Here is a 27,134-nt window from a genome sequence, read left to right on the forward strand (position 1 = left end):
CCGGTGGGAAACTTCCGGCAAGTCTCCACGGCTGCACCAGCCTGTCCTGTGAAAATGCTCCTTATTCGGAGCTGCCTGCGCGGTGACCGATCAGCGTTCTCTCCTCCGAGTGTCTCTCTGTGCTCAGTGAATTTGATTATAAAATGGCATCAAAGCTCTCTGTAATCCTTTCCTCTGCTGCCTCAATAATTCTGCATCCAGCAGAGGAAAGAAAAAAGAAACAACACAACAACAAAAGAACAAATATTCCTGGCAACAAACGACAGACTCCTTGAAACCGGTGAGGCTGACTGTCACGGGAGTAAGACAGACCAGAACGTGTCTGTGTTTGATGAAATACTGGGAGTAAGTTTTCGTTTTATAATTCAGCAAAACTGAAGATCTGGATCGGATGCTGTTGGATGCTATGGATAACGAAATTCCCTCTGTTACCATGGAAACCCACTGAACGCTGTACGGCAGCTGTTCCGGCAGGATTTGACGTGTCGTTGGCAGACTGACGCGTCTTTCTCAGCCCTTCCTCTAGTTTCTCTTTTCCTTCTTCTTCCTAATGTTACAAAACATGTTTAATTCAAGTTTGTGACAACTTGGACCTTATTGTTGTAGTCAGATACTATCAGTCAGATTATCTCACCGAGGGCTGCCCCCTAAAAGTCGACCCCACGTCCACATGGGTCACTGCATTTTTTTTTTTTTTTTTTTTGCTTCATTGTACACAGAGCAAAGACCGCACCCACAAGTGTGCAGGGGAGTGTATTAATAATGTATTTCTCCTACTTGTAGGTAAGGTGACTGGAGAAAAGACATCAGAAACACAGATGAGTGTTTATGAAAACAAAAAACTATAGACAGGAATAAGGATGAACCACAAGTGCGTGACAAAAAGACAAGGGAATATACCAAAGACGCCCCCCTGCGAGTCAATGCATCAGCGTTGACTATGAAAATCCGGATTCGGGGCCTAATCTAAACCACTTTATTTGGAGGTAAAACTGGAAGTGAGCGCACCCAAAGTGGTGGGTATGTCCTTCATTGCCGAGGAAAACACTGTTACTTGGCTTGATGAGTAGTTGAGTCCTAAAACCACTAGTCCGTGGTCCATTTGTCAGTATTAGAGGTCAGTATTATCAGATACTATCAACACTTCCTCCACGTGTTTTTAAATACAGCTGTTTTGATGTGACGGCAGTGTTTATCGCATCGGAGAGAAGTGTTAATACAGCTTGGGCAACGTGATGAAGACACTGGTCTCTTCCTCATGTCCCTGTGCCCATACAGGAGGACGTGAGTCTGCAGCACAGCTCAGTGTCGAGGCAGGAAGTCCGTCAGCAAACCGTGATGGATGTTTGTGTAAAAGTTTTACCGTTTACTTTTTCTCTTCCAAACAAGTTTGTCTACACTGGCTCCTTGAGCGTCTGACTTCTCTTTAGTGTCATCGACGTGTTCACCAATCTCAGGATTTAAACTTGCAGGTTACAGTTATTAACACTGATAGAAATGATGCCTAAAACTACAAAAATAAAAACTAAGCTGTACTGAACCAGGGTTATTCTTTAAGACGGCAGACTAGATATTAAATATTAAATGCCTGGATTCTGGTGATCATTGCAACAAGTCGTCCCCAAAGAACCCTCGTCTTAAAGCGGTAAATGTTCCCTGCCTGAATATTATCAAGACCAAAGGTGGTGTGTGTGAGCCAGAGGTTGAGAAACGACGGTCAGTGTCTCTGGTGTTGTCGGTGTTTTCATAAAGAGGCAGACTTCAGTGGGGGTGGGGGAGTAATGTCAGTAGGTCTTCTTCCAGGAGCGGATGTAGAGCTGGATGGGGAGGAGGGGGTTTCGGTTCTGCAGACTGGGGTGGAAGACATCGAAATCTGCCCTCCTCACTCTCTTCAGGTAGTCCTCCAACACCACCTGCAGCACACACAACACCACAGAGGCAGAGCTAATCAGGTTTGACTGAAAGTTTCAGACGACACGGAAGCTGTGGTTTCTACGTGCAGTTCATTTAACATTTTTCAGGGCAATCGAAGACATTTTAAGAGTTTTGATCTGCATTTCTTCCCTAACAATTCTGGGCAGTGTAATCAAGCTGCGAACACAACACTAGCATTATTATCATCATCATTTAAGTTGATATGGTGAACTTGTTCGCAAACAGTTGCTTATTTAGCAACATCATCATTTATTCTGGGTGGTGTTTGTATCCACCAGGTGAATGGCCAGTATTCACTCTCTCTGGTTTTGGTCTCCACCAGCTCCTGAGGGAAACATCTGGCTCTTCAGTTGCTAAATGCTCCGCTATGTTCACCAGCTGCTCTCTGACCGGCTCTGTCTGCTGTTTGCTAGTGAGCAGGTAGTGGACGGTGGCTTTTTAGAGCCGTTTCTCTGAAAACATCTGCCTGCTGTGGCCAAAAAAAAAAAGCTATGAGAGCGGTGAGAGTGAACCAGGACAGTAAAGGTGCAACCGAGAAAACCCAAAAAAAAGGGCTGAAAGACACTTAAAAGCACAGTAGGGCTGAGTCAGGTGATAATTTTCTGTGGGTTTGACACTATAATTTGACAGAAACATCTGTCAGTGAACACAGTAGCAGACATGTCTGAATCACTGAGCAAAACACGCTAGATTTTTTTGCTAGAATTCAGTAGACAGCAGTATTTGTTTGTTTCTGAAATTCGGGTGAACTGTAAAGAAATCTGTAATCTACAAAATCATAAAGAACTTTACATGAGATGTGATACTGTTTGTCCAGGAGCTCTGGTCAGCTCTGACGGCGCTACCTGCCTCAGCGAGGTTTAAATAAAGCTTCATGTGTTCAAGGAAAAGAGCTACAGAGGCCAGTCGATGTGTTTCACGTCCCTGAGGCCTCACCAGCACTGGTCTGCGGTGCCTGCTGTTTCACATGACACTCATCCAAACCTGTGATTCATCCGAATTAAAGTTTCAGTGCGGTGAGAAAGCCCGAGTCGTTGCGTCGGCTTTCTCATGTTGACAAGCACACTGAGCTGGAAGAGCATCTCTCTCTCTCTCTCTCTCACACACACACACACACACACACACACACACACACACACACACACACACACACACACACACACACACACACACACAAAATCACATATGCAGACAAATAGCCTCCGCTGCAGTGCAGAGGTCCACCGCAGCGTGAAAATCATAATTCTACTTTCAGGAGGGCAGAGTGCGGACTGCAGGAAAAACGAAGCGTTTCTCAGCTCCGTGCTGTATTCGTAGCCGGTCCGGCAGCATCACATTTGGATTTTCTCATCGTAAAGGCAACTCACTCACTGTAAACTACGATCACCATCCCAATGTGTGAGGATACAAAGCCTGGGTTACAGTCAGTTTGAACCAATCTACTACTTTTAAGAAATCTGGGTATTTCTCAGTGAAAATCAGTTAAACCCAGAAACAATGAGCGCTTGTCTTGTACATCCTGTTGTACATGCTGAATGTATAAGTAAGCATTTAAGAGCAGTGTTCTACATTTTCTGAAGAGAAAGTATTGCTCAAGATGTGTTGTATTACAAACTTTCACACGCATGTTGTCGGGGCGACTCATTCAATTTTAAGATACTAGTGCTTTACTTTGGTGAAACTCTTTCACTATCACTGTTTCCAAGGGAGCGCAGGGGAAAAAATTAGGTCAGGAGGATTTTTTGTTTCTTCAAATTAAGAATGCTGTGTAAATTTCTGTATTATTAATGCAGCAACCCTTGTTAGAATTTCATTTCACTGACAGAGGGCCGGACCATTTATGACGGCGATATCGTTCTTCCTGGCAATTTACAAAAAGGGTACCGTCTCTTTACTCCCTCATCTCTGATGTTCAATTTAGGCTCTTTCTGAGGAAATATTATACTTGCACTCTTTATCAACTGTCAGTCAAAATATGGATGCGATGATTTGTTTCTTCAAAAACACGCTGAGGCGATGAGCTCGGTTTTTTCAGCCCTGAGAAGTGCAAACTTACCAGACCTGCTACAAACAATCCCAATAACCTCCACCCATCAAAGGGCTATGACAGCATTTATCTGACCTGAGGGGCTAAAAACGGCTAAAAACAAAAGAAACTTGAGGGGCTCTCTCTTGGTCGTCCAGTGTAATAATGGAAATTCACTAATGTCTGGTCACAGAGGTAAATAAATGATCATCTAAGCATTTAACCCGTTTTAATATTCATATGGGCACCCGCATGTCATTTTAAGATTGATCTGGAAAAATGTAAACCCAGCCTTTAAATACCTACTACAGGTTAAAGGGACAAAGTGATGTTTTATTTTGAAGGGCAACACACACACACAGGCGGTGTATGACTCACATTAAAACAGCCTGTTTTCTATGCAAGCCCACACAGCAGAGGCATTAGCGCCTCAGGAAGCACCGCTGTCTTATTCCCCAGCATCAGCGCTAGTCATTTGTCCACGGTTTAGCCAAATCACGGAGCAAACGTGATAAACAGGCTACTGCTCCTCGACTCCCGCTTCTGTCCATTTATTCTTTACACAGTGCACATTTCCAAGTCAATATTTTTGCACATTCCATTCTCGTCTTCTGAACAACGTACAGCTCCTTTCATTTTAACAACATATATATATTTTTTTTTCAGGAAAAATTTACTCTCAGTCCCCCATATTTGGCATTTAATTAGCAGTATATAAACATTTAATATCACACTGTAATGTAGCTGTAAGCGGATATCGGGACATTTTAAATGAATGAATGAATTATAACATCTCCTACCAGGACATAGTTCATATCATTACAACTGTGTACGACTATGTTATCATTTATTATCTGTTTATACCCCTGACGGGAGTTATCTGTCAGCAAATACATTAATAAAAACAGATCTGCTAACAACTAAGTTATAGTTTGTTACAGACCATTTTTAAAACCCATTTTTAATTTACTTTGTATGTTGTCACCATGACAACAAGGCAAATGCCTTGAATGTGAAAAGCTACGCAGTTTAAAACGACAAAAAGACCTGCAGCTGTTAACATTCATTGCCTGCAGATGGCAGAAGTACCGACATCAACGTTTCTACATCTGCAGGTCTGAACTACTGCCGTCGTTACTCTCCTTTCCTATTTGTTGAACTGGTGTGACAAAGACTGAACTGCTCCCCTTTGTGGAGAATCTGCAGCTGCTCAACATACACAAGTGAGTTTGAGAGTGTTTTTTAATTTCTTTGTAAGTTTTAAGTCACTTTCCCGAGTTGCTCTGCATCTAAAAAACGTTTCAATTCGATATTCTTCGTGCCACATGGATGAACTACACGTAGAAACGAAAACACGTGCTCTAATTTTGAATGTTTTTTATTCCTTTAAGCAGAACGTCATCATGTTTTTTATTCCTTTAAGCAGAACGTCATCACTGTTTTTAATGATGGCCTTCAACTTACATCATCACTGCACAGAATAAACTGTTTTTCTCTGCGTATTTTCACCTTCGGAAGCACTGAACTCCTGCTGCTTTAAAAACAAAACCTGACGTGGATTAATTTTTTGGTAACATGCAGGTCAGCAAACACATTTTTAATGTGTTTGCTGTATGTGACCTTTCCTTTTTGGCATCTAAGGGGATGAAGAACGATGAGTCGTTGACACCAAGGGCATCATGTTTTGGTTTGTGCTCATCTGCTCAAGAAGCTTGGTAAATATAAAATAACTATATATGTGCAGGTTTCCGTGGAACTCGGTGGACAGTTGCCCTCAGGCTAAGGAGCATCTGATTAGGTGATGTGGATCTGGGATTTCAAGCTTCAGACTACTGATTTGTTGACCAGAAACCTGAAGAATTGCTTAGCCTTGGTGGAAGGTCGTGTTTTCTCTACGTGCACAGCTCACAATCAAAAAAACACATCGTAAGACATTTGGTTTTTATTTTTAAAAGTCATCTGTGTTTTTTAAATATTTACTGATGACCTACCGTCTGGAGGAAGGCCGGAGTGGCAGCTGCTGGAACATTGTGGCTAAATGATCTTGCCTGAAAGAGAAAGGAGACAAAAAGACATTAAAAAAAAAAAAAGAAACAACAAAACAAACAAAAAAACCCCAGGAAAAAACGAAAAGCAGACAAACCAAAAGTGTGTTCAAACCGAATTTTAGAGGGGAAGCAATTGCACATAAAGTCACTGCAAAGATGTGACCACACATAAAACGGATCATTTCACTCTGGGTGGTGCAAATTTAGGGAAAGATGCACTCAGGCACATTAAAAAAATTTTCAGATGTGAGCTGCTACACTCTGCTGTCGAGCAGAGACAAACTAAAAAATGCACCATCAGTCTGGACTGTCAGTAAATACACACAGACTGCACCTAAACACACCACAGGGCTTGTGCAGAGAAAGATTATTTACAGTAGCTATAACAGCAGGTCCCTGTATCTGGACTTTGTGAACCAGACTTCCAAAACCAACTGTATAAAGATGGTTTGCTGCTGGTTGAAGGCAGGAATTTGGATTGAAATGTTTTCCAACACAGACGCCATTAGACGTTCTAATGACTGCATAACTTCTATTTGAACATCCTCTCTTGTTCTGTCTAGTTAATTAATGTGGCACTTTTCTAACTGACTCTGGTCCATGAGAGGAAAGTAAACAGTAAACACATTAAATACATACAGGAAGAAGTAAATCCTCAATCATATCCTGCTTTGAATGGTAAAAACATTCGTAATTGCTATAAACAAGGTTCAAATAAAACATAAATGCTGATGAACGTTTGGGCTGAAGCTGAATGAAAAAAAGCAATCAATGAGGCATGTACCTGGAGGTTAATAAACCTTCAAACCAGTTGTTTCCAGACTCCTCTCAGCTACATTACTGTACTGTGTGTCTATACCCTGGGTATAGACGTTGGTAGGTTGTAAATGGCTGCATGTCAGAGCATCACCTGTGACTAATTTCAGTCAACAGCTGCAGCAGAGGCAGATATACGTTGTTTAGCTTGTGCAACCTAAATGTGATGTTTGCAGGACAACTTTTTGCTCTCCAGGACAATTTTCCCATTTTGATACTGGTGTCTACTGATTTTCATGACTAAAAATCAGAATTAAAGAATCCAAAATTTTCCAGCAAAATGGACAAAGTCATCGGCCAAAGGAATAAATGTCAATGTAAATGTAAATCAAGATGTGAGCCAGGTTCCAAAATCTGGTGCGAAGCCTTCCCAGAAGAGTGGAGGCTGTTACAGCGGCACATTATTGCCTATGGTTTTGGACAACCATCACATATTAGTGTGCTGGTCCTGTGTCCACATACTTTTGGCCCTTTTGTATGTGTGTGTGGTACGTACGTGTTGTAAATGTACGTGAGCCTGACTGGCAATGTCGTACACAACGTCCCGGACGTTCTGCTCCCGGCTGCCGCGGATGAAGTCCTCTTGGGAAGCTCCATGCTGCAGAGACACGGAAACAAAAATGCTTGTGCTCTGGGGCCATGATTGACACGTCAGTTGAACAACAAATCAGTCCAGTTCAGCTGTATCCATCTTAGCTCCAGTGACATGTGAGCCGAGGCTTTTCTTTATTCTGCTGAAAGAAGACATTTAAAACAGCTCCAGGTCGCATCGCAGGTCGTGTACCCCCCTGCACTTCCACATTCTGCCAGCTTCGACCGCATCGGACTGCATAAGGTTTCACTTTTGGACTCTGGTCGTGTTTAACAGAATCATATTCAAATCCAATGGTCCTTAACTTAGTCTAGCTAGTAAAATGCAAGATCGCTGCAGACCAGAATGGAACCTCTCACTCCACTGATGTTAACTACTGCTGTTTTTTAAATCCGCGACTTCATTTGTAACTTGCATCTCCCTTTGTTTAACCCGTAGTTAAAGGTAAGTTTCATCTTATCCTCTTCGAGGTGTTTGCTCTTTTTCAAGGTTAGAACTTAGCTCCCTCTTAGTTGGATCATAAATCATTAGTGGTCATGGTAACGGTGGGATTTGGGTTAAAAAAATATATCATAATATAATATAATAGAATATAGTTTGGTTTAGTTTTAACAACTGTATGTGACAAACCTTTTAAGTAACAAAATATTTAGAGAGTAACATAGCACCCCCTGAAAATCTTAGATTTGCTGAGCTCCAGTGGTTTGAATCTCACCTTGCTGTTGTCATAGCGTCCTGTACAGGTGTGTGACATCACTGTTGGGCATGGTTACAGGTGACGCAGATCACACTGGTAAAATTTCAACCAGGGAGGCCAGTGAAACTTTTCAGCTTGGTGTTTAAGTTACTCTTTATTACCAATGACTGACATTATTTGGACCTGATGTCACCTTGAGTTTTGCAATTTGTATTAAAATTATTTTTTCAACGTAATAATACAAGGGCATAATAATACAATTTATACTGACGCTGAAACGAACTGCAAGCCCTTAAAATTGGGGAAACTGTGATGCACACTACAGGATAAAGTGAAATTGTCATTTGCCACAGTGGTCAGTGTCTTCCTGCGGTGGAATACAGTTGTGGATGAATGAGGAGATAAAATCCAGGTAAAAATCAGTTTATTCTAATATGCTTCTTTTAGAAGATCTGTGTATTTTTCTGTGAAAAAGGTGAGCCTTAATGAAACAGTATTATTCAGAAATAAGATAATCCAACTTCATCTTAAGAATGATGAGTGGAATGAATAACAATTTCTGTATAATTTCCTTTCAACGAAGGACATTAAATGTCTTTAGTCAGATATTCTCTGTTCTCAACATCTCAGACCTGCAGACTGTGATTACTATACTGAGGCTCTCAGGCGGAAGTGATCTGACCTCATCTCTTTCTCTAATACTGGTCCAAAATAACAGACCAATTTCTCAGAGAACAATGTCTACCGTCTTCTAAAGAACTGGGAAAATTGCCTGTGGGTTGCCTACGCTTGCAGCTGGGAAATGGTGCTAAAAAAAAAAATGAGGCATGAATAACGGAAGGAACGTTGAAGAGGAGAAAGTTTTTCCAGACGAGGAGAAGAGGGGTGAATGGTCAATTCTGACCCAAGCAATGGATCGTCCAACTAACAAAGCCATTTAAGCGCCAACTAATGTACCTGTGAACAACACTAGTCTAACTCTATTCTACTGGCTCAGAGTCACCTGAATTTACCTATAAACCACCAAACTTATACACCATCAGCTTACAGTTCAATCACATTTGATCTACCTCTAAACCAAACTACCTACAGTATCTGCCAATGATCGGGGGGGGGGGGGATTTCTATTCTTTGTCGCACAAATTTCGAGGGCAAAGATATGGGTGAATTTCTTAAACTGGCTCATATGGTGTACCCATACTACCGAGCTGTTACCCGAGTATGAATGCGGTTAGTAGATATAAATCCATACAAAGTCATCTCTTCTTGTGTTCGATTTTTTACTTTGCACTCACCAAATAATCTTTGTGACCTTTGTTGAACATGAGGGGGAATTTTCTTGCCCTGGAACGAGTCTCTCACGCAGATTTTCTACTCGGGGTACAGTCAGATTTGCTTTCAGTCCCACAAAACTGCCTCACACTCAGCGCTGAAATATCACGTTATGTCACGGGGTCGACATAAGTAAACAGAAACTGAGCAGGGTGATCGTGGACTATAAACAGCCTACAAGAGCAATGCTGCTGTTTGTAGTCTGGGAGTCACACAGTATGTACAGTACAAATAAGTATGGAGGCACAAAGATAATAATACCTTGAGTGTCTAAAGTAATAAGCATCAAAGTTTGGGGCGGCCCAGGGCCTAATGATTAATGTGCATACTACATAACTCCAACGTCCATGGTTCGACTCCCGGCCGGGGAACTCTTGTTGCATGCCATACCCTCTCTCTCCCCATACATATCCTGTCTGTCTATGCTAAACTGTCAAAACATAAGTATCAAAATTGGATTAACAAAATGGGACAGGTCATACAGACAGAAGACCTGCCGACCTGGGCAGTGAAATTGACTAAAATGACTGCTTTTCTGGAGAGTTAATGGGCATAATGACTCACATCAAGACACCAACAATGTGTGGACCATTGGGGAAAACAACAGGTGCAGGGGTTTTGACGTGCGTCATGCATCACCGTAGTGTTTACCTATAGTCTACCAGAACCTGGGGTGCCCTGGTGGATTAGGGGTCACAGCCCTGAAACACAGCATCCGGCTGCGGGCCTTGCTTACATGTCATTCCCCATCCCTTTTTCCCCTCTTTCACTGCTGATAAAGACTTAAAATTGAATTCATTTTGAAAATGCTTTTCTACCTTAAATGGACAAAGCGCAATTGGCGTCTCATCCATGACGGCGGACATGCCAAGCTTGGCGGCCTGGCCATCAGGAGCAAATTGTGGTTCAGTGTCCTAGGATATGGACAGGAGGAGCTGGAGATCGAACCGCCAACCCTGCGATTAACGGCCGACCCACTCGACCTCCTGAGCCACAGTAGTCCATAATGAAAAGAGTTTGCCAGAACAGGCAAGAGGTCCCACCAAAAGTCAGTCAGTCAGTTGTCAGTCTCAGTGAACAAAAGGTGTGTGTGACTGTATATTTAGTCTTAAAACAAGTCCTTCCTGCCTGATTGTCGGGCCTTAAATTCAACTAATCCAAAACTCTAAGCTCATTTTGCTGTTTCAACTGAACGTTAAGTGTCTTCAAACTAATATGTCTGTCATGCAGGAGTCCTTTTTCTTCCAGGCCAAGAAACCAGAGCTGATCAATATAGTTTAGATATTCTATTCTGATATAACAAAGGATTTGTATATATTGCAAAATTGTATTAAATTCAACCAGGGCAGTGTCCGTTCAAAAGGTGCCTGTCGGTGGGGGCTGATTGCTAGGAATCCTTTCCGGGCTGCGGTGTGTGTGGTCAGTCGGTCTCATTTGTTAATTCTGGAGTCATGCCGTCGAGGTTGAGTTCCGTTTTTCTTGAAACCCTGGCACGAGCAAGTTGTAAATTAACCGGGTGCTGCGGTGCCCTCGTAGTGTAGTAGTGATGTTTAAAGCTTTCTCGAGAACCGTCCATCCAAAAAAAACTTCACAGTCGACACTGCAATTCCTTGGGTCCTCAGCAATACCAACGTGCAGTTTGAAGTCGATCGGATGAGCGGTTGTCGTGAAAATTGAAATACAGACAGAGATTCCTCCATTTATAGTCAGATTAAGAATCTGTTGACATTAAAATAACATGATCAAAACCAGATTAAAAAAAAAATCTGTTTTGGGCTAATCCGGTGAATTAAATAGCGGACAAACCAACATAAAAAGAGACGTATTTACTAATTTAACTGGCTTAGTGTGGATACACATTTACAGCCAAACCTACAACCTTGTTGGGGATCCGTTTACAAACCAAAAGCCCTGCCCCTCCACCTACACACTGACCATCCACCCCCTCTCAACCTGTCGACTGTCTGACTGAAGACAAAACCCAAAGACAACATACAACAAATCTTTTTTTTTTTTTTAAGACAAGAACTGAGAGTGATGCATCCAAAAATAAAAAAATGGAAAACAGCTTCAACCGTCAGATGCGATTTTACTTTGTCATTATTGGTTATTGTGAAGACAATGACTGCCATTCCAGAGAATCAAAGAAAATTAAAAATTACGAGTTCTACGCGAATCATTTCAGTGGTGTGATTTTGTTAGTTTTGATTTGTTTGATTGTTGGTGTGTTTTTAGACACACCACAAACATTGTCTGTTGGCTCCTCGGTCAGCCTCTTTTTCCCCCCTCGGCTTATACGTATGCATTCCCCCTGCATAGTACACTTGTTGTGCTCGTTTAACTGATACGCCCCTGGATGGAGACCATGAACTTAATCTGTGTGAGTGCGGGGGGATTTCCCGCACGCCACCAGCCCCCTCTTCAGGCAGCAGAGTGGAGGTGATGTGAGGTGAGTGTGCTCAGGAGGCCTCGGGTCACAGGCGTCATCTCTCCAGCAGAAGATTTTAAGGGCAGAGCCTGCGTGCCTCATGCAGCAGCCCAAATACATCTGCACAGTATATACAGCAACCCACCCCCTTCAGATCCTCCAGCAGCAGCAGTTTGTTGTTCTCTATGTGGGACAGATGGCCCAGACAAAGGTTGCGAGTTGTTTGAAGCTTTTTTTGTTTATCTGCAGTGTGTATTTATCTCAGGCACCGGGGTTTAAATCCGAGGCTCTCTGCTTTTTGCCATATGGTCGTTGTGTAACGATCCCTCACTGGTTTGTTGACGCTTTGTGCGGGATGACGATGTCATTACTGCTTCGACAAAAATATCAGCCGGCATCATGTCACAGCTGAGCCATGAGGCGGACAAATGTGTGTAGGCGTGCGTGGGGGACTGCGTTATGTTATCCTTGGGAGCAGAATTCAGACTTTAAACCAGCTGACAGGGGACACGGTTTAACTACTTAACATCTCTGTTAGGGTTAGGGAAAGGTTAGAGTCAAGGTAAGAAATATGTCAACTAAGGCTAAGGGGAGACTTGAATCGAATGACCAAAAAGTTCATATTCAAGCAAAGCTTTTGTAGTACAAGCAGTCAATGAAAGACAGAGACAAAGAGGAAAACAAACACACATTTACAAAAAAAAACCAAGCAAAACAATCAATCATATTAATGATTTTCACTTTCTCAAAACGGAGGCTGAAAGAGTTAGCCTGCTTTGATTCTTAGGCTTGTTTACTTCTCTTCTATGAGATATTTCCTGATCTAACCTCAGGTTACATTTTATTTAGGCAAAGTTCAGTGTCTAACAGATACATTGACCACTGACCACCATACATTGACTCAACTATTGGCAGTTTTTTTGAACATGCTCAGATATGTTCAAATAAACATATGATACACACTGAAATAAATGTGATTATATCCTAACAAAACAAGGATTAAATAGGATTATAACCTCCAAATTAAGATTATATAAATTATAAAATTAAGGATGATATTATTTTAAAAAAGTATGGTTTGGGTATCAGTACCAAAAGTCATTTATCATACTGTCACTGATGTTGAAAATTTTCAAACACCTAGAACAGACACTGTTAAACCCAGTTTACAGTAAAAAGTGTTCTTCATGCTTTTAACTTCCATCCTAACTTGGGTCAATAAAAGAAATTTTGAAGCGCAGCACTAAGACACATCACCCTCCTCACTTTCCTGAAATTAGGATGAGAGGAGCCTGGGATACCGGGAACTCTGGGGATAATTTCCCCTTCAGGGCTGAACAATTTCTGACCAAACAGAGTTGACACCACTGTGAAGCATCGACTCACCAACATGCAGATGTCCATGGGCAAGTAGACTTTCCGCCGGCTGCTGTGATAAGGAGTCGCTCTCAGACACGTCACGATTCCCTGAGCTTTACCGATGTGACTCGCTGCGTGGTCTGCGTGGACATTTTTCAAACCTGCAACGAAAAACAGACCCACAGTCTGGGATTACTTTTGACAGGCTTACTTTAACAGTAGTCACACTTTCTCATCAATTCTCACCACCGAAGACCAAATCCTGAGCTGGACCCTAGCGTACCAAATGTATTTTTATTTATATAACTAATCACTAGGAAGGGCGCAGTGTATGGCAAACCCAGCCTAGGAGAGGATATGTATCAGTCCAAGAGGGGTTTCAACAAATGCCGCCCTACTGGGCTCAAGTCTCCTTACCTAAACACTCCAGCAGCAAATATAGTAAGGAGGACTGTGTGTTCTCTGAATACGACTCCAGCTCCTGAAGGTTCCTGTAGGCTCTGTCATCCAGATCCTTTTCCTGGTCAAACACACAGTATCAAAGTTGACTTTGTGATCTGCACTAAATGGTGACTTGCTACATTACAGTACTTAACTTGTCTTTATTTAAAACTTTTTTTTTTTTATATAAATCATTTTGGCTTATAAACCCTTAAGGTCAAGCATTTTCCACTTGTGACCACTTGAGGTTTCATAATGTCTTGGAACTGTGTGCAGTTCAATCAGTGGGGGATTTTCCTTTTTCAGACTGATTTATTTGTTTATTTTCGAGACTGGAAGAGGTCCAGAAAAACTTTCCAGTATTTGACAAAAAAATGAGCATAACTTTCTGAAGAAGATTTTTTTTTAATGTCTTCCTTCCTATCCCCTTGATAATGTCACAACCCCTCAGATTTTTCTTGCGGCCCTTTGAGAGGCTCCTGACCCTCAGGTTCAGAAACACTGACTTAAAAGTGATAATGTTCTTCTACGTTACCAACTGATCAAAAAGAGAAGAAGAAAAAACAAAAAAACAAAACAGAATATGTAAAATCAGCACACAAAGACACATACTATGTAACCTCTCACTGTGATAACTACAAATAGCAGCTGGGTGAATAAAAAAACAAAAACAAAAACACATCATTCAAATGTTACATTTGTGTCTTACTCTTTCTGTTATGATCTTCAGCAGCCATCTCTTTGTCAGGTAATATTTCCTCACCGCCTACAAAACATTGTTCAGACTGTTGATCAACTGAGCTCGCATGAATTAATCAACTTAAAGTTCCTGAGATAACAACGAAGCTTGGCACGGAGACAACAGAATTAAACAGATGCTTTCTCGAGTGAAATGTCGACATTGTTGGCTATGATTAAACTGATGACAAATCCTAACACTCTTTCTTATGTGAGTAAGTTTCCGTTGGTTCATCCTGAGTAAGTTTGGAGCTTTTTGAAATCAGAAATTCAATACATTCTAACGTTCTGCTCCCTGTAGGTTGATATTTACCCTCCACAGTTCGGCGGTGACCGGCTGGTTTGGAGGCTCATCTCTGTAGATTTCTTCTATGGCTGTCTTCCAGAACTGCATCCGCATCAGACCAATGGTCTTCTGGGAAACTGAGTCCTTCACCTTGTGGAGAAACGAACACAAGATGGCAAATGTTCGACAAGCCACTTAAAAAAGGACTAGTATCAGAAATGTGACAGTTCAGAGTGCAATACAGTTTGTATTCGTAATAAAATATTAATAATTTAGGAATAGCAATAGTAGCAATAATAGCAGTATGTAACAGTTGTTGAACAGTGGTAGTAGCAGTAGTAACCGTAAGATTAGTAACAGTAAAATGGTAATAACAGCAGTATTGACAGATTTAATTCCCCATCCAGTCCGGCTGCAGGAATACCTGCCTGTGCCAGCTCCACATTGAAGGCTCTCAGAGCCAAAGAGGAGCGCCGTGGCTCCTCCGGTAGGAGGAGGGAGGACACGAAGCCATCATAGTCTCTGGACCTGAGGAGGAGGAGTGACAGGGAGGCAGGTGGAAGCAAGGAGAACGGGGCGAGAGGGTGAAAAGATAAATTACATTTACACCGAATTAAACTTTGCCACTGCTGCACAATGCCTTTGACGACATTCTCTCCCCTTCTTCATCCAGCCTGTTTTACCTTTATATAAGCGAACCAGGTAAGTTCAAATGCTCAGGACTTAGAGGACCGTAAAAACATTTATCAGACAAACAATGGTGCAACAGATATTTGGCAGAAAAAAAAGAGCACAAAAACAAATGAACAGAAATCATCCTAACTGTATGCTGCCATTACGCATCCGCCCTGCCTGCTTTTTACAAAACCTGTGAGATAATGAGATATTTTTTGAGACTCAGCAGTCAGTGTGTAGCACACCTATGAAATGCCGTCTCATTTTTAATGACATTTCCCCAGGACATCTTATATAAAAAGTTTACACATATAATTATCTTAGAGTAGATAAAACCAACTATAATAAACTCCAAAACACGTTTCAATAGCTGGAAACAAAGATTTTCCAGGATCTCACCAACGTGGCTCGATACATTCACTCCGCTGCACTGACTGAGTAGTGATAGTAGGACTAATTTCACATTTCTTAGAAGCTGAAACTACATTTAAATACGTACTTCTTGGTGAGCTGGGTTGAGCTGAAATGAACAGTATACGCAAAATATTTCGAGAGCATACCAAGCTTTCAAAACATATGCTTCAGTGTTATGAATTTTTGCGTCGTCTACATTTATACTGGATATTTGAATGGAGTCTGGCGTGGTGGGGTCTCCCAACAAAACTTTTTGGTTTTACTTACTTACTTTACTTTACTTTGTTGGTTATCGTTGTGTAGGATTGCTATCTCTCTTTACAGTGAGGACGGGATGTATCTGGTCGTAAATTAAGCGGTGTAAACGCTGCTGTCATACAGATACAAGCTGTGTCAATGTACAGTCTCCTAACTTTGGCTAGCTTGTGTTGTTAGCATCGAGGGCGGTCAGACCCACCTGACCAGCTCCAGGCAGTACTTCTCGTTGTACTGCGAGTCCACCGTCGCGCTGGCAGCCGCTCTTCGTATAAAGACACTGCCGGGTGAGATCCTTCTGTGAAGAGCGCGGTACAGCGAGGTTTTACTGCTTAATAACCCGCGTTTGGCGGTGACGCCAGCTGCCATGTTCCCCTTCAACTTTCAACCTCGCCGTGTGCCACATTAAAAACATTCCCCGGGTCGAGCCTCAACCGCGGACTTTAAATTCCGATGCATCTGATTAAAAGAGCAAACAGCAAACATAGATAAATGATGGGTCATCTTTTCAACGGGTCCCTTTTCTTCTTTTTATATTGTTTATTTCTCATTAGAAAAATAAAAAAAGCAATCTTTACATACGATTTTTCGGTCAAATCGGTATTATTACGAGGCCTATCTGTTTGCAATATTTTGGATTTTATTTTTGTTTTGCATTAAATATCTGGGACTATATGAAGTATTATTTGGCCAAAAGTATATCCCCTGCTTGTAACTTGTTTACTTTGCCAAGAAATAACTGAAAGTGTCCCAATTTGATCATTTTTTGTCTCATGTCGTCCCTGTCAAGGGCCCTACTTTTTTTCTAACGTTTTGTTTCTCGTACGTGGTTCTAAGTTGTTTAGCTTGGCTTCGTGTTCCGGACACCGCGAGTGGTGTCGATAAGGATATTTCTCGAAATGCCGAAGAATTCCTTTAACTTTGCACTGGATGCGAGTGCGGATGGTTGTCGCCCCCCCCCCTGGCGACATGTCCGGGGTGTGACCTGCCTCTCGCCCAGTGTCAGCCTGGTTTTGTAAGCAGGGTGGCTGGAGGATGTTTGCTTCACTGATGTGAAGACCTCAACACAATCAAACAAAACGTAAATCTAAGCTTCTCCCTCTCTCCAGACGGACGTGGCTGATAATCACCGGCGTGCTGGCTCATCTCGCTTGGGTGAGTCTGAAAACGGTGTGTTTTTTCCGCCATTCCTGCACAAATGTTCCCCCGAGGGACGCCGACGGGACCACGCTCGCCTCGCCCTCACTGAGACGCCGGCCCGGCGGAGGACGCCCCCCCTCCATGCCGCACGGAAGCACCCGAACTCGGTACACGTCCCCCTAACGTCAAGGGCATGGCCCTGGGTCCCACGGGGCCTTCAGGAAAACAGAGCAGCGTCGGGTCCAGCTGCGTCGGACCGAACTGCAGAGACGGTCCGGCCGCGCTGAGCCGCACGGGCCAGTGATTTAACCGTGACACGACGTGGAAACTGTAGGACGTGCTTGCAATCCAGAGCACTTCATATAAATATGTTTTTGCACTGTTGTGCCCCGGCCTCGGGTGACCCGATGGGGCGTACAACGCTCCACCACTGTCCCAAATCGACCACAGAAAAAAACCCAGGAATGTATTAACCTAAGCATAGAAGGCAACCAGGACACTAAGTCAAAACTACAAAAAAAAGAAAGAAAAGAGAGAGAAGTCACAACACAACAGCAGCAGAAAATAAAGTCCCAGGCTGAGAGAGGCCAGCAGCGCCCACGCCGGAGGCCCCTGCCCTCTGATGCTGGCACCGGAGCCTCTCAGCGCTGCATTCCCAGGCCAGGTGCTCCTGGTCAGGTAGCACCACCTGGACGGGAGAGGAAAAGGGACACAATTACGGGCGCTTGGGTTGATTATAATTGTGTGTGTTCTTCTAATATTAACACGTTCTTCCCTCCTTCCGTTTATTCACAGTGACGTCAGGACAGGTGAGGCGGGGATGCCTGCCACGCGGTGACAATAGTCAGGAGTCGGTGACAGTCATGTGACCGCACGGTGTCAAGGTACTACATTACATCATAGAACACCGGAAAACGCTGGTATTACTTTCAAAACAAAAGTATTAACATTTTTGTTAATCAACGCTTTTTATTTTTTTTGTTCTTTATTGTAGTGATGTACCTTGGCTTTTGGAGGGAATACATTCCCTTTATTGTAGACAGCCCTTGCTGCTTTACTGTATTTAATTTCTTCATTTGATATGCAACAATACCAAGACTCACAGTTGATTTTTTGTTGCCAACACTGTTGTTGATATGGACCTAATACAACATATATTGAATGCAGAAAAATATTATCTACAGTAGAAGAGCATATCTGACATCAAGAAAACAATAAATACTTGGAAGTTTTTAAACTGAATATTTGCTTTCAAACCATGATGAAAAATGTAAATAATATGTGTGGTCCCACTGAAAATTGGAAGCACAACGCTAGAACCTGCTATCACCAAACCGATTGACAGGTCTTTTAATTGACAGGCAAACCCCTGATAACAGTCCCATTAATAGAAAAACTACCCGCTCACTGATAGAAAAGTAAACGAGGCTCTAAAGATGCAAAAAGAGTTTTTATTTCATGTGTAAAAAGTGACACCGTGAAAAAATGTGAATAAAAAGTTGACATCTTGGTCAAATGACTAACTTCAGCATAACTTCATTCCTTTCACTTTACAAAATGTACTCCTTTTTGCATCTTAACAGATTCGTTTTCTTTTCCATTTTGCAAACCCTGTAACAATCCCTAAATCCCTGATAACAACAACTTTTTTAGTCAGTATTTTCTGATGTAGTTAAATGTAAATCAAGTTTACACCAGCAATGGCTGTCAACACAGCAAATGAAACAGACTCATATCTCTCTGACCGGTGATAAACCCAAAATGTTATAGAAAAAAAAAAAAAAAAAGAAATGATAAATGAACAAATAAATACTCAGAGTGAGTCAGAATCATGACGTGATGTCAAAGTTTTTAGTTTTTTAAGTCTAAATTATGAGATACTAAGTCAAAACTATGAGATAAGTCAGGATTGTGAGGTTTAAAGTCAAAATTAGGAGTCATACTATTATTATTATTATTATTATTATTATTATTGGTAGTAGTAGTGGTATTAAATACAATTGCTCAAACGGCTCTTATTTTGTAAAGTAACAGGAAGTTCCGTGATTTGGTGTGTTGACTTTAATGTCGTATGGTAGCTGGATGATGTGGGAACCCGCGGGAAGAGAGAGGAGTTTGGCAGGCTAGCGTTCCTCCTCATATGGCAGCAGTATCGGTGAAATGTCCGTGTGTGTGGCTGCTGCTGTGGCTCTGCCTCCGGCCGTCCGGGACCCGAAACACCCGGTAAGAGAGCCGGATCCGGTTTGAGCCAGCTGCTAATGTTAGCCTGCTAGCCGCTGGCGGCGGAGCCTGAGGACCGAGAGAAAAGTGTTTCCGGACTTCTTCTTTTTTTTTTTTTTAAGTGGCAGTTGAGGTATTTAGAGTTGAGAAAAATGTAGTTAATGTGTAATGACACAGTGCTTCTTTGCAAAGACATAAGTAAACTCATGCTAACTTGCCAGCTGTTGGGCAACAGCGTCCAACTGGCTGTCAATGAGATAACTTCTTATCAGTGGTGTTGGGTGCAGAGTCCTCGAACACAAACAAAGCCTTTAATCGTCCCACCAGACTAAACATCAAAACAAGTAGCTTAAAACTCGAATGACATACGTATAAAACAACCGTGGCCAGTCTGTCTCATTGACAGCATTCGGTACATTAGACCAACTCTGCGCCGCAACGGTTGTAACTGCCGATAACGTTCGCTCTGACCGAACCCCTCTCACGAGGGATGAGACTCGCCGTCACGTTTTTGGTTTCGTTCCTCAAGGAGAGACTGACGGCTCCGGTGAAAACGTCGCTGCAGTTGGACGCTTCGGCCACAAGGTGGTCCCGTTGCATCGTTCGTCCACAGCTCCTCCAACATGGCAAACGTTATTTAAGCCTTTATTGAATGGACCGAGCTGCAACAAAGAGTCGATTAATTGATGGACAGAAAAATGAATCTGCAGCTATTTTGGAAAACCGATTCATCACTTCGTTCGTTTTTCTCAACGCTTTCTGTTTCCAGCTTTTCAAAGGGGAGAATTTGAGGGATTTCTTATTAATAAATGATAGTGAACTGAACACCTTTGGCTTTCCGACATTTGATTGAATAAAATGAGAAATTTGAACACGTCTCTTTGGGCTTTGAAGAGAAGTTCTAACAGGCATTTTTCAATATTTTCTGACACTTTAGACTTTACCTTTCAGACAAAACATTTGAGAAAATAATGACAGTGTTTGTTCTGGCCCTAGAAATAAAACATTAACATTTAAACTAAGAGTAGAGACACTGACGCTGAGGTCAAACCCGATTTTACAGCGCTGTCCAAAGGTTTTGGGCACTAAAACTTTCAGATATTGCCTCGGGGTTTTCCAAGCATCTTGGAGAACCTGCCACAGTTCTTCTATGGACTTACTGTGTCTCAGTGTCTTCCGTCTCTTCATGTGATCCCAGACTGACTCCATGATTTTGACATCAGGGCTCTTTGGGGTCCAGACTGCCTGTTGCAGGACTCCTTGATCTTCTTGTCTCTGAAGACAGCTCTTTATGACCCCGGCTGTGTGTCTGGGCTCGTTGTCTCACGCTGCAGAATGAATCTCAGACCGATCGGACGACTCCCGATGGAGAAGAATCGAAACTTCTAAATTTGAAGATCCTGGACCAAGACACAAACTTATGAGGAATGAACAAATGCAACACAGGCCAACTCGTGCCAAAAAAAAAAATAATAATTTACTTGCCAATGCCAAAAGTAAAAAGTACAAAAATAAGACAACCTGTAAGTGTAAACAAAACTTTGCCCAGGCCTGCATGTATATGAGGGAAACTAAAATAAGAAAGACTTGCGTACTAACCCCATATCTGATCTTGGCCTGGAAGTCAGCCATGTCATGGTACACACACCCTATGTGGCCCTGAGATTGCAGTTGCATAACCGCTCATCCCTTCACCCTGTGGTGACCTCAGCTTGACCTTGTTGGTGTGTTTGTTGTTTTCAGTTTAGTGAATGGTAAAGTGACTGCGTTATATACGGCTTTTATACCTGAGTGCTTTACATTGTGCCTCCTCACTTTCACCTGCACACACCCTCCCACGCCGCACCGTTCCAGCCATCAGGAGCAATCGGGATTCAGCGTCTTGAGCAGGACACTGAATCCCAAGACATGTGGACCGGAGCGACCAGGAGTCAAACTACCAACCCTTGACGACGCACTCTACCTCAACACCTGGAAACTGTAGTAGTGTTTCGGTTGCAGTGTTATAGTTGCAAACTGAATAGAGGTAACAGTTGGTCAATTCATCGATTAGTTGATCGACAGAAAATTATTCTGCGATTAGTTTGACAGTCGTTTAATCGTTTCAGTAAATTATCGAGCAAAAATTTCAGACATTCTCTGGTTACAGCTTTTCAGATGTTTATATTTGCTGTCTTTCTTGATCATGTATGAGTGTAAATTGATTACCTTTTAAGTTTAATACTGGTAGAGAGATAAAAAAACAAACAATCGGAGACATTACTGTGGCCTCTGAGAAATTGCAAATGCCATATTTAAACTAGTTTTTGACATATCATAGACTAAATGATTAATAGAGAAAAGAATGGGCAGATTAATCCATAATGAAAATAATCATTAGTTGCAGCCCTAAGACGGAGTCATTTATTTTTGGGAACTCATACAGAAACATATTATCGATGAATAGATTAGCTGATCGGAAGAAAATTAAGCATCAACAATCCTGATAATGGATTTATCATATGGAATTTATCAAGCAAAAATGTCCAACTGGTTCCAGTTTCTCAGACATGAGGATTTACCACTATTCTCTGTTTTATGTTATTGTAAAGGGAATATCTTTGGGTTTTGGAATGTTGATCAGAAAAAAGATATTTGTAGACATTAACTTGGTCTCATATGAAATATAAAAATCATATAAAAATATAACAAGTCTTTTTCAAAAAAATAATTTTGCATGTATTTTCCGTTGATTGCACAAAATCTCTTCTCTGCAAAACTACAGGGCAAAACAAGTTAACAAGTCATCTCAGATCCATGTAGTTTGGCCTTTGAATAACATTAACAATTATTAGGTTGCAGAGTAGCCTCTTATTAAAAGCAACATAGTTATTGTCATTATTTTCTAAATTTCTTCATGATAAACATTCCCACATTATTATGTTGACATTTTAAGTATCATTCGTGACAGGTGAGTGAACCCAATTCCAGGAGCAAGACGTGTCTACTAGCAGCATAACAAAAAGAGAAAGTCAGGGATAAAAGTAAATATTAAAACATGTTTAGACGTATTAAAACTGGATAGAGCCTGGACCCGTTTTACACGTGAGGCCGAGGTGAAACCACAGTTCAGAAAACACATTCCTTCATGTGATGAAACTCTAATTTGACCAGCGGAGGCTGTGTGATGAAATCGAGCCCATTAAACGAGTCAACATGGGGAGATTGACCCAACATAGGATTTATTTATGAACTCGGAGACTAAAAACATATTTTTATTTGTACAGCATTCCCCTCAGACGATTTTGAGTAAAGTTATTTTTTTAGCTCTTTTAGAGTTGTGGGAATGTTTTTCTTCTTCACTCAGTCAGCAGATATGACGCTTGATTTACTGCAGGATATTTTGACAGTAACACATTGGTGTGTAGTTGTAAGCATCATATACAGGGCTCATTGTTTTTGGTTTTTATTTTTCCGAAACATGATGAGCAGTGGGCAGCATGGATAAAATCCTCTATTGCAGTATTTGTAATTCGACAAGTGTTAAGTAGAAATACAGTATCTATTTTTTGTCAATTTCAGAAACTTTAATACCCGATAAATCAAAATACTCCATCACAATGTTATAAAAATCCATTATGACCACAAACGGTCCTGCTAGTTGATTTCTAACATCGCCCAATACACCCAGAAACATTTTAACGGTATGGCAGAATCTCTCTGTAAACAGATTTATATCTCACTGTGTATCATCATATTACCCAACCTTAATTTGCCAGTTTATCAGTGTATATCTTGAATTTTAAAATGCAAATCTGCTTAAAAGGGTAAGTAGTGCAAAATTTGGGGTGTAAATCAGATTATAAATATACTAGGGCTGCAACCAACAGATATTTTTATTATCAGTTAATCTGCCGATTATTTTCTTGATTAATTGAATGTTTAGTCTATAAGATGTCAAAATCTAGTGAATAAAGCCCCTTGTAATTTCCAGAGCCTGATTTGACCAACGGTCCAAAATCCAAAGATATGTTATTGACTGTCATATATGATAAAGAAAAGCAAAACATTCTCACATTTGAGAAGTTGTAACCAGCAAATGTTCAGCATTTATGCTTAAAAAATGACTGAAATGATCAAATCAGAGATTAATTGTAGGTGAATTTTCTTTGAATCAATTATTCAGATGACTGTTGCAGCTCTATCTGTAATTTAACTTTTTGAACTACTGTGAGGGACTTCGGTGCAAGATTAGGAAATTATTAACATTTTCTCACTATTTTTCTTACATGAACAAATTTATTTGCTGTGCTTCCCAAAAGAGGACTTACCTTATTGTTAACTGCAGTGAACTGTGTCTTCCTCCAGCAGAAAACACGTTTTAGATAAGTGGAGGGGGAAAAGTGCACAAGAAAATCAGTTTAAAAGGATGTGCTCTTTTTTGCGTAGGAAAATGAAATCATGTGAAAGGAAAGGTTGACTTTGGACCTTTGTTGGGCAGGACATTACGACTCAGTGCTGACAAGCACTCAACCTTTTCTTTCACCTGATAAAAATGGAAAAAAAACCAAACTGCAAATAGAAGCCATAAGGAGCTTGGTGGACTTGGACAGGTATACTGGTGTCTAAGCACCAAATTCACAGTAACAAAAGTGAGTGCACGCTTCTGGGAGATGTTACAGACTGAAAGTGGGGTTTTGCCACAGTGGATTGTGAAAGGACTTCAATCTCTTTTTTTGTGGAGTTTAATTCAATGTGTTATAACTGTCAATAAATTTATGTACTTAATAATAAGTGTAAGCCTTTTTGTCCTTACTGTTTCTTTTTTTTTTAAATTGTGGGTTTCCTCCAGTTTCCTCCCACAGTCCACAGACTTGCAGGTTAATTGGCGACTCTAAAAATTGCCCGTAGGTGTGAATGTGAGCGTGAATGGTTGTTTTTTCTCTGTACGTCATCCCTGTGCTAGACTGACAAACCTGTCCAGGGTGTACCCGGCCTCTCGCCCACTGTCAGCTGGGATAGACTCCAGCCCCCTCGCGACCCTCAAAAGGATGAGCATTATAGCTAATGGATGCACGGATGGATGGTTTTCCACCATTCTTTGACTGCTATGAAGGTGAAAACGGTATTACATTGCATTCTGTGTGCTATTAAAAGGTCTTTAAAGGCCGTGAATTTAACTTGGTGAACACTATGGAAACCCTGAATGCAACTTGGGACTGAAGGCACACCCACATCCATACAATATATAGTGTCTCACACACACATACCGCAGTTGTCATTTGCAGTTAGCCTTTGTTACCCTCGACATATTTTTAAAAAAAATAATAATAAAAATTCTCTCTCTCTTCCCTTGTAGAGTCTCTATGGACGATGATGTTCTGGTACCGTACGCCCACGGCCACGGTCCCTCCCACTCTCACCGCCATATTAGAGACTGCCAGCCCATCAATCATGGCAACACCACCCATGAGAGCTGGCCGTCCAGTAACCACAGCGTGCTGCCTTTGGCCGAGTCCACAGTGTTTGTGACGGATGTGCCGGGAAGCTCCAGATATGTTTACGGTCAGTGATGGAAATGTTACGGGAATACAAAATAATTGTAATTTACTCCATGACTTCTGATCCATTTATAAAAGTTGACATGAAAAGGCATCATTTTTCAAATCCAGTTATGCAGCATCTGGGTTGAAAGTATAGTAATCTGCTCCGACAGTACAAATTCAGTGCAGTACATCAACGTGCTGCTGATTTAACCAAACAATGTTCTCACAGACACAACTGCCCTTGGGTACTGCACTCTTGGGGGTTGTGCTGAACGACCAATCGGCATCAGCCCAAAAAGACTTCAGACGAAATCATTACAACCTGTTTTATAGTTAACTTTTAACCCTTTTTTTCCTCAACTTCACGGCTTCTGTAGTTACTGCACTCTGCCTTTGTAGAGGAGAGAAGCTCAGAATATGTCTGCTTCCGAGTAGGGGTAATGATATAATACCAGCCTTATATTCTGATTTTTATTTGTGTGGGTTTTGGTTTGTGTCCCTGAAGCATTAGCCTCAGTGTCACCCCAAGCCATTGCGTGTTTGTTTCCCAGGCCACATGACAGTGGTCCATGACCCGCTGAGGACGGTGTCAGTGTTGGAGCCAGGTGGGCCGGGCGGCTGCGGGATGAATCAGAGGGCCTCGGTGGAGGAGACGGCCGAAGCTGCTGGGTGTCTGTATGCCCAGAACGCCGGCTTCTTCAACACAAAGTCAGGCAAGTGTCTGGGCAACGTGGTGAGCGACGGCAGGATGGTGCAGGACAGCGGCGGGGTGCAGAACGCCCAGTTTGGAATCAGGAAGGACGGCACCCTCACATTCGGGTAAGAGAGCCACCTAGGAGCCGTCACGCTGACAAAAGTCAGAGAATGATTTTTGAGGCACAGATAGTTGGACCCCAGCCTAAATATGGCCCCAATGTAAGACAATCAGCCCCCTAAATTAAGTGATCGCAGGATAATAATTGGCAACTATTTTGAAAAGTGTGTCATTTTTAAAGCCAAAACATTCCCCACTTGGCTTTTTATTTGTGAGGATTTGATACTGTTCTTAGTCTTTTGTGATAATAAATTCAGCATGTTTAGAGTTTGATCTGTTGGTTGATCAAATCTGGAAATTTGATGATATCACCCCGGGCTTTAAGAAACCCTGTGTCTGTTTCCTGGCATTTTAAATACCAAAATAATTAATCCATTAATTGAGAAAATAATCGACAGGTTATTCGGTAATGAAAATAATCAATGGTGACAGTGCTAACTACCTTACTAATGATGCATGAAGAAACTCCAAACGCGGGCAACACAATGGTATTTGTGAGTGTTATAAGTGCGTCTAGACTGACTGTCTGCTGTGCAGTTGTGTATGGACACCTTTGCACCATCTATGTGTACCTCTGATGATTTGGATCAGCAATACTGAACGTGTTTTTCACTGTGATACTGGACGCTGTGCTGATGCAGTTTGATCTGAGATCCAGCCATGAACTGTTGGCATTATCACAATAAACAGCAAAATCTCAAAGCTGACTTTTAAAAATCAGCTCTGATTTTGCTTTTAAAAATCTGTGAAATAAGCACAATGGTATTGTTTACACAAACTCACAAATTCCTAGAGAAACAGCAGGATGTTTTTAAGTAACAACAGAAGCTCAGTATACCACCGACTTGTATTGTGATAAGGCACAGGGCACCGTTCTTCATGAGAGTAACCGTCAGTGTTGGAATGTCTCTTCAAACAATCAGAAACTAGACTTTGCCTAAACTCAAGCCACTTTCAGTCCCTTCTCTCTGCTCGTCTGCACCTGACAGCAGGTTTCTAAAATATCACCTCTCTTCACGTTTCACTAGCTGCCAGCCTCCACTCAAGTTTTGACTGAAGTGAACCACATTTGCAAGAATTGAGTAGCTTCCTGTTTGTGTAGGCCCTTTAACATATAACTTCTGGTTGATTTGGATGAACAACTAAATAACAATCCACATGTGATGAGTTTCACAGTGGAAAGATACAACTGCTTTCGGATTGTCTAATAAATAACAAAGTAAGTTTCTTTAAAATAACGGTTACAGAAGATTCACCCAGCAGATGAAATAGGTAGAGGTCAATAAATAATTCTAAAGTCATTCCTTGATTACTCGCCAAGGATAGAACTAGATTTTGTAATGCCACTCTAAGGTCAAGACTTCACCCACCCACACAAACAAACAAACACACA

At 41.6% G+C, this 27,134-nt stretch overlaps 2 protein-coding genes across 7 annotated transcripts in view; one reads left to right on the forward strand and one right to left on the reverse strand.

Moving 5' to 3' along the window:
- Positions 1-703: 703 nt before the first annotated feature.
- ndufaf6 (NADH:ubiquinone oxidoreductase complex assembly factor 6) lies at positions 704-17,481 on the reverse strand. 4 transcript variants are annotated; one of them, XM_040118883.1, is made up of 10 exons: positions 17,173-17,481; positions 16,245-16,501; positions 15,127-15,226; positions 14,726-14,848; positions 14,384-14,440; positions 13,651-13,753; positions 13,261-13,394; positions 7,322-7,423; positions 5,953-6,009; positions 704-1,913 (listed from the first exon to the last, which is right to left on the reverse strand). In XM_040118883.1, exons 2-10 carry the CDS (start codon positions 16,409-16,411, stop codon positions 1,785-1,787), a joined length of 972 nt encoding a protein of 323 aa, XP_039974817.1. In that variant the 5' UTR covers positions 16,412-16,501; positions 17,173-17,481; the 3' UTR covers positions 704-1,784. The 4 variants fall into 4 exon arrangements, with proteins under 4 accessions (XP_039974817.1, XP_039974820.1, XP_039974819.1 ...); XM_040118886.1 differs by lacking the exon at positions 17,173-17,481 and adding an exon at positions 16,064-16,154 and having other exon boundaries at positions 15,123-15,226; positions 16,245-16,352; XM_040118885.1 differs by lacking the exon at positions 17,173-17,481 and adding an exon at positions 16,064-16,157 and having other exon boundaries at positions 15,123-15,226; positions 16,245-16,331.
- The window catches only part of nagpa (N-acetylglucosamine-1-phosphodiester alpha-N-acetylglucosaminidase), a 32,200-nt gene continuing 22,087 nt past the window's right edge, over positions 17,022-27,134 (forward strand). For 2 of the 3 annotated variants that reach the window (XM_040118880.1, XM_040118881.1), the window contains exons 1-3: positions 19,226-19,405; positions 24,741-24,946; positions 25,479-25,746. In XM_040118880.1, coding sequence (XP_039974814.1) covers positions 19,323-19,405; positions 24,741-24,946; positions 25,479-25,746 — 557 coding nt within the window. In that variant the 5' untranslated portion in view covers positions 19,226-19,322. Of the gene's footprint in view, positions 17,198-17,977; positions 18,067-19,225; positions 19,406-24,740; positions 24,947-25,478; positions 25,747-27,134 lie in introns of those variants that run through there. The other variant, XM_040118882.1, reaches the window with a different exon arrangement.

The sequence above is a fragment of the Xiphias gladius genome, chromosome 22 (assembly GCF_016859285.1).
Source record: "Xiphias gladius isolate SHS-SW01 ecotype Sanya breed wild chromosome 22, ASM1685928v1, whole genome shotgun sequence".
In the NCBI taxonomy this organism is placed as follows: Eukaryota; Metazoa; Chordata; class Actinopteri; order Istiophoriformes; family Xiphiidae; genus Xiphias; species Xiphias gladius.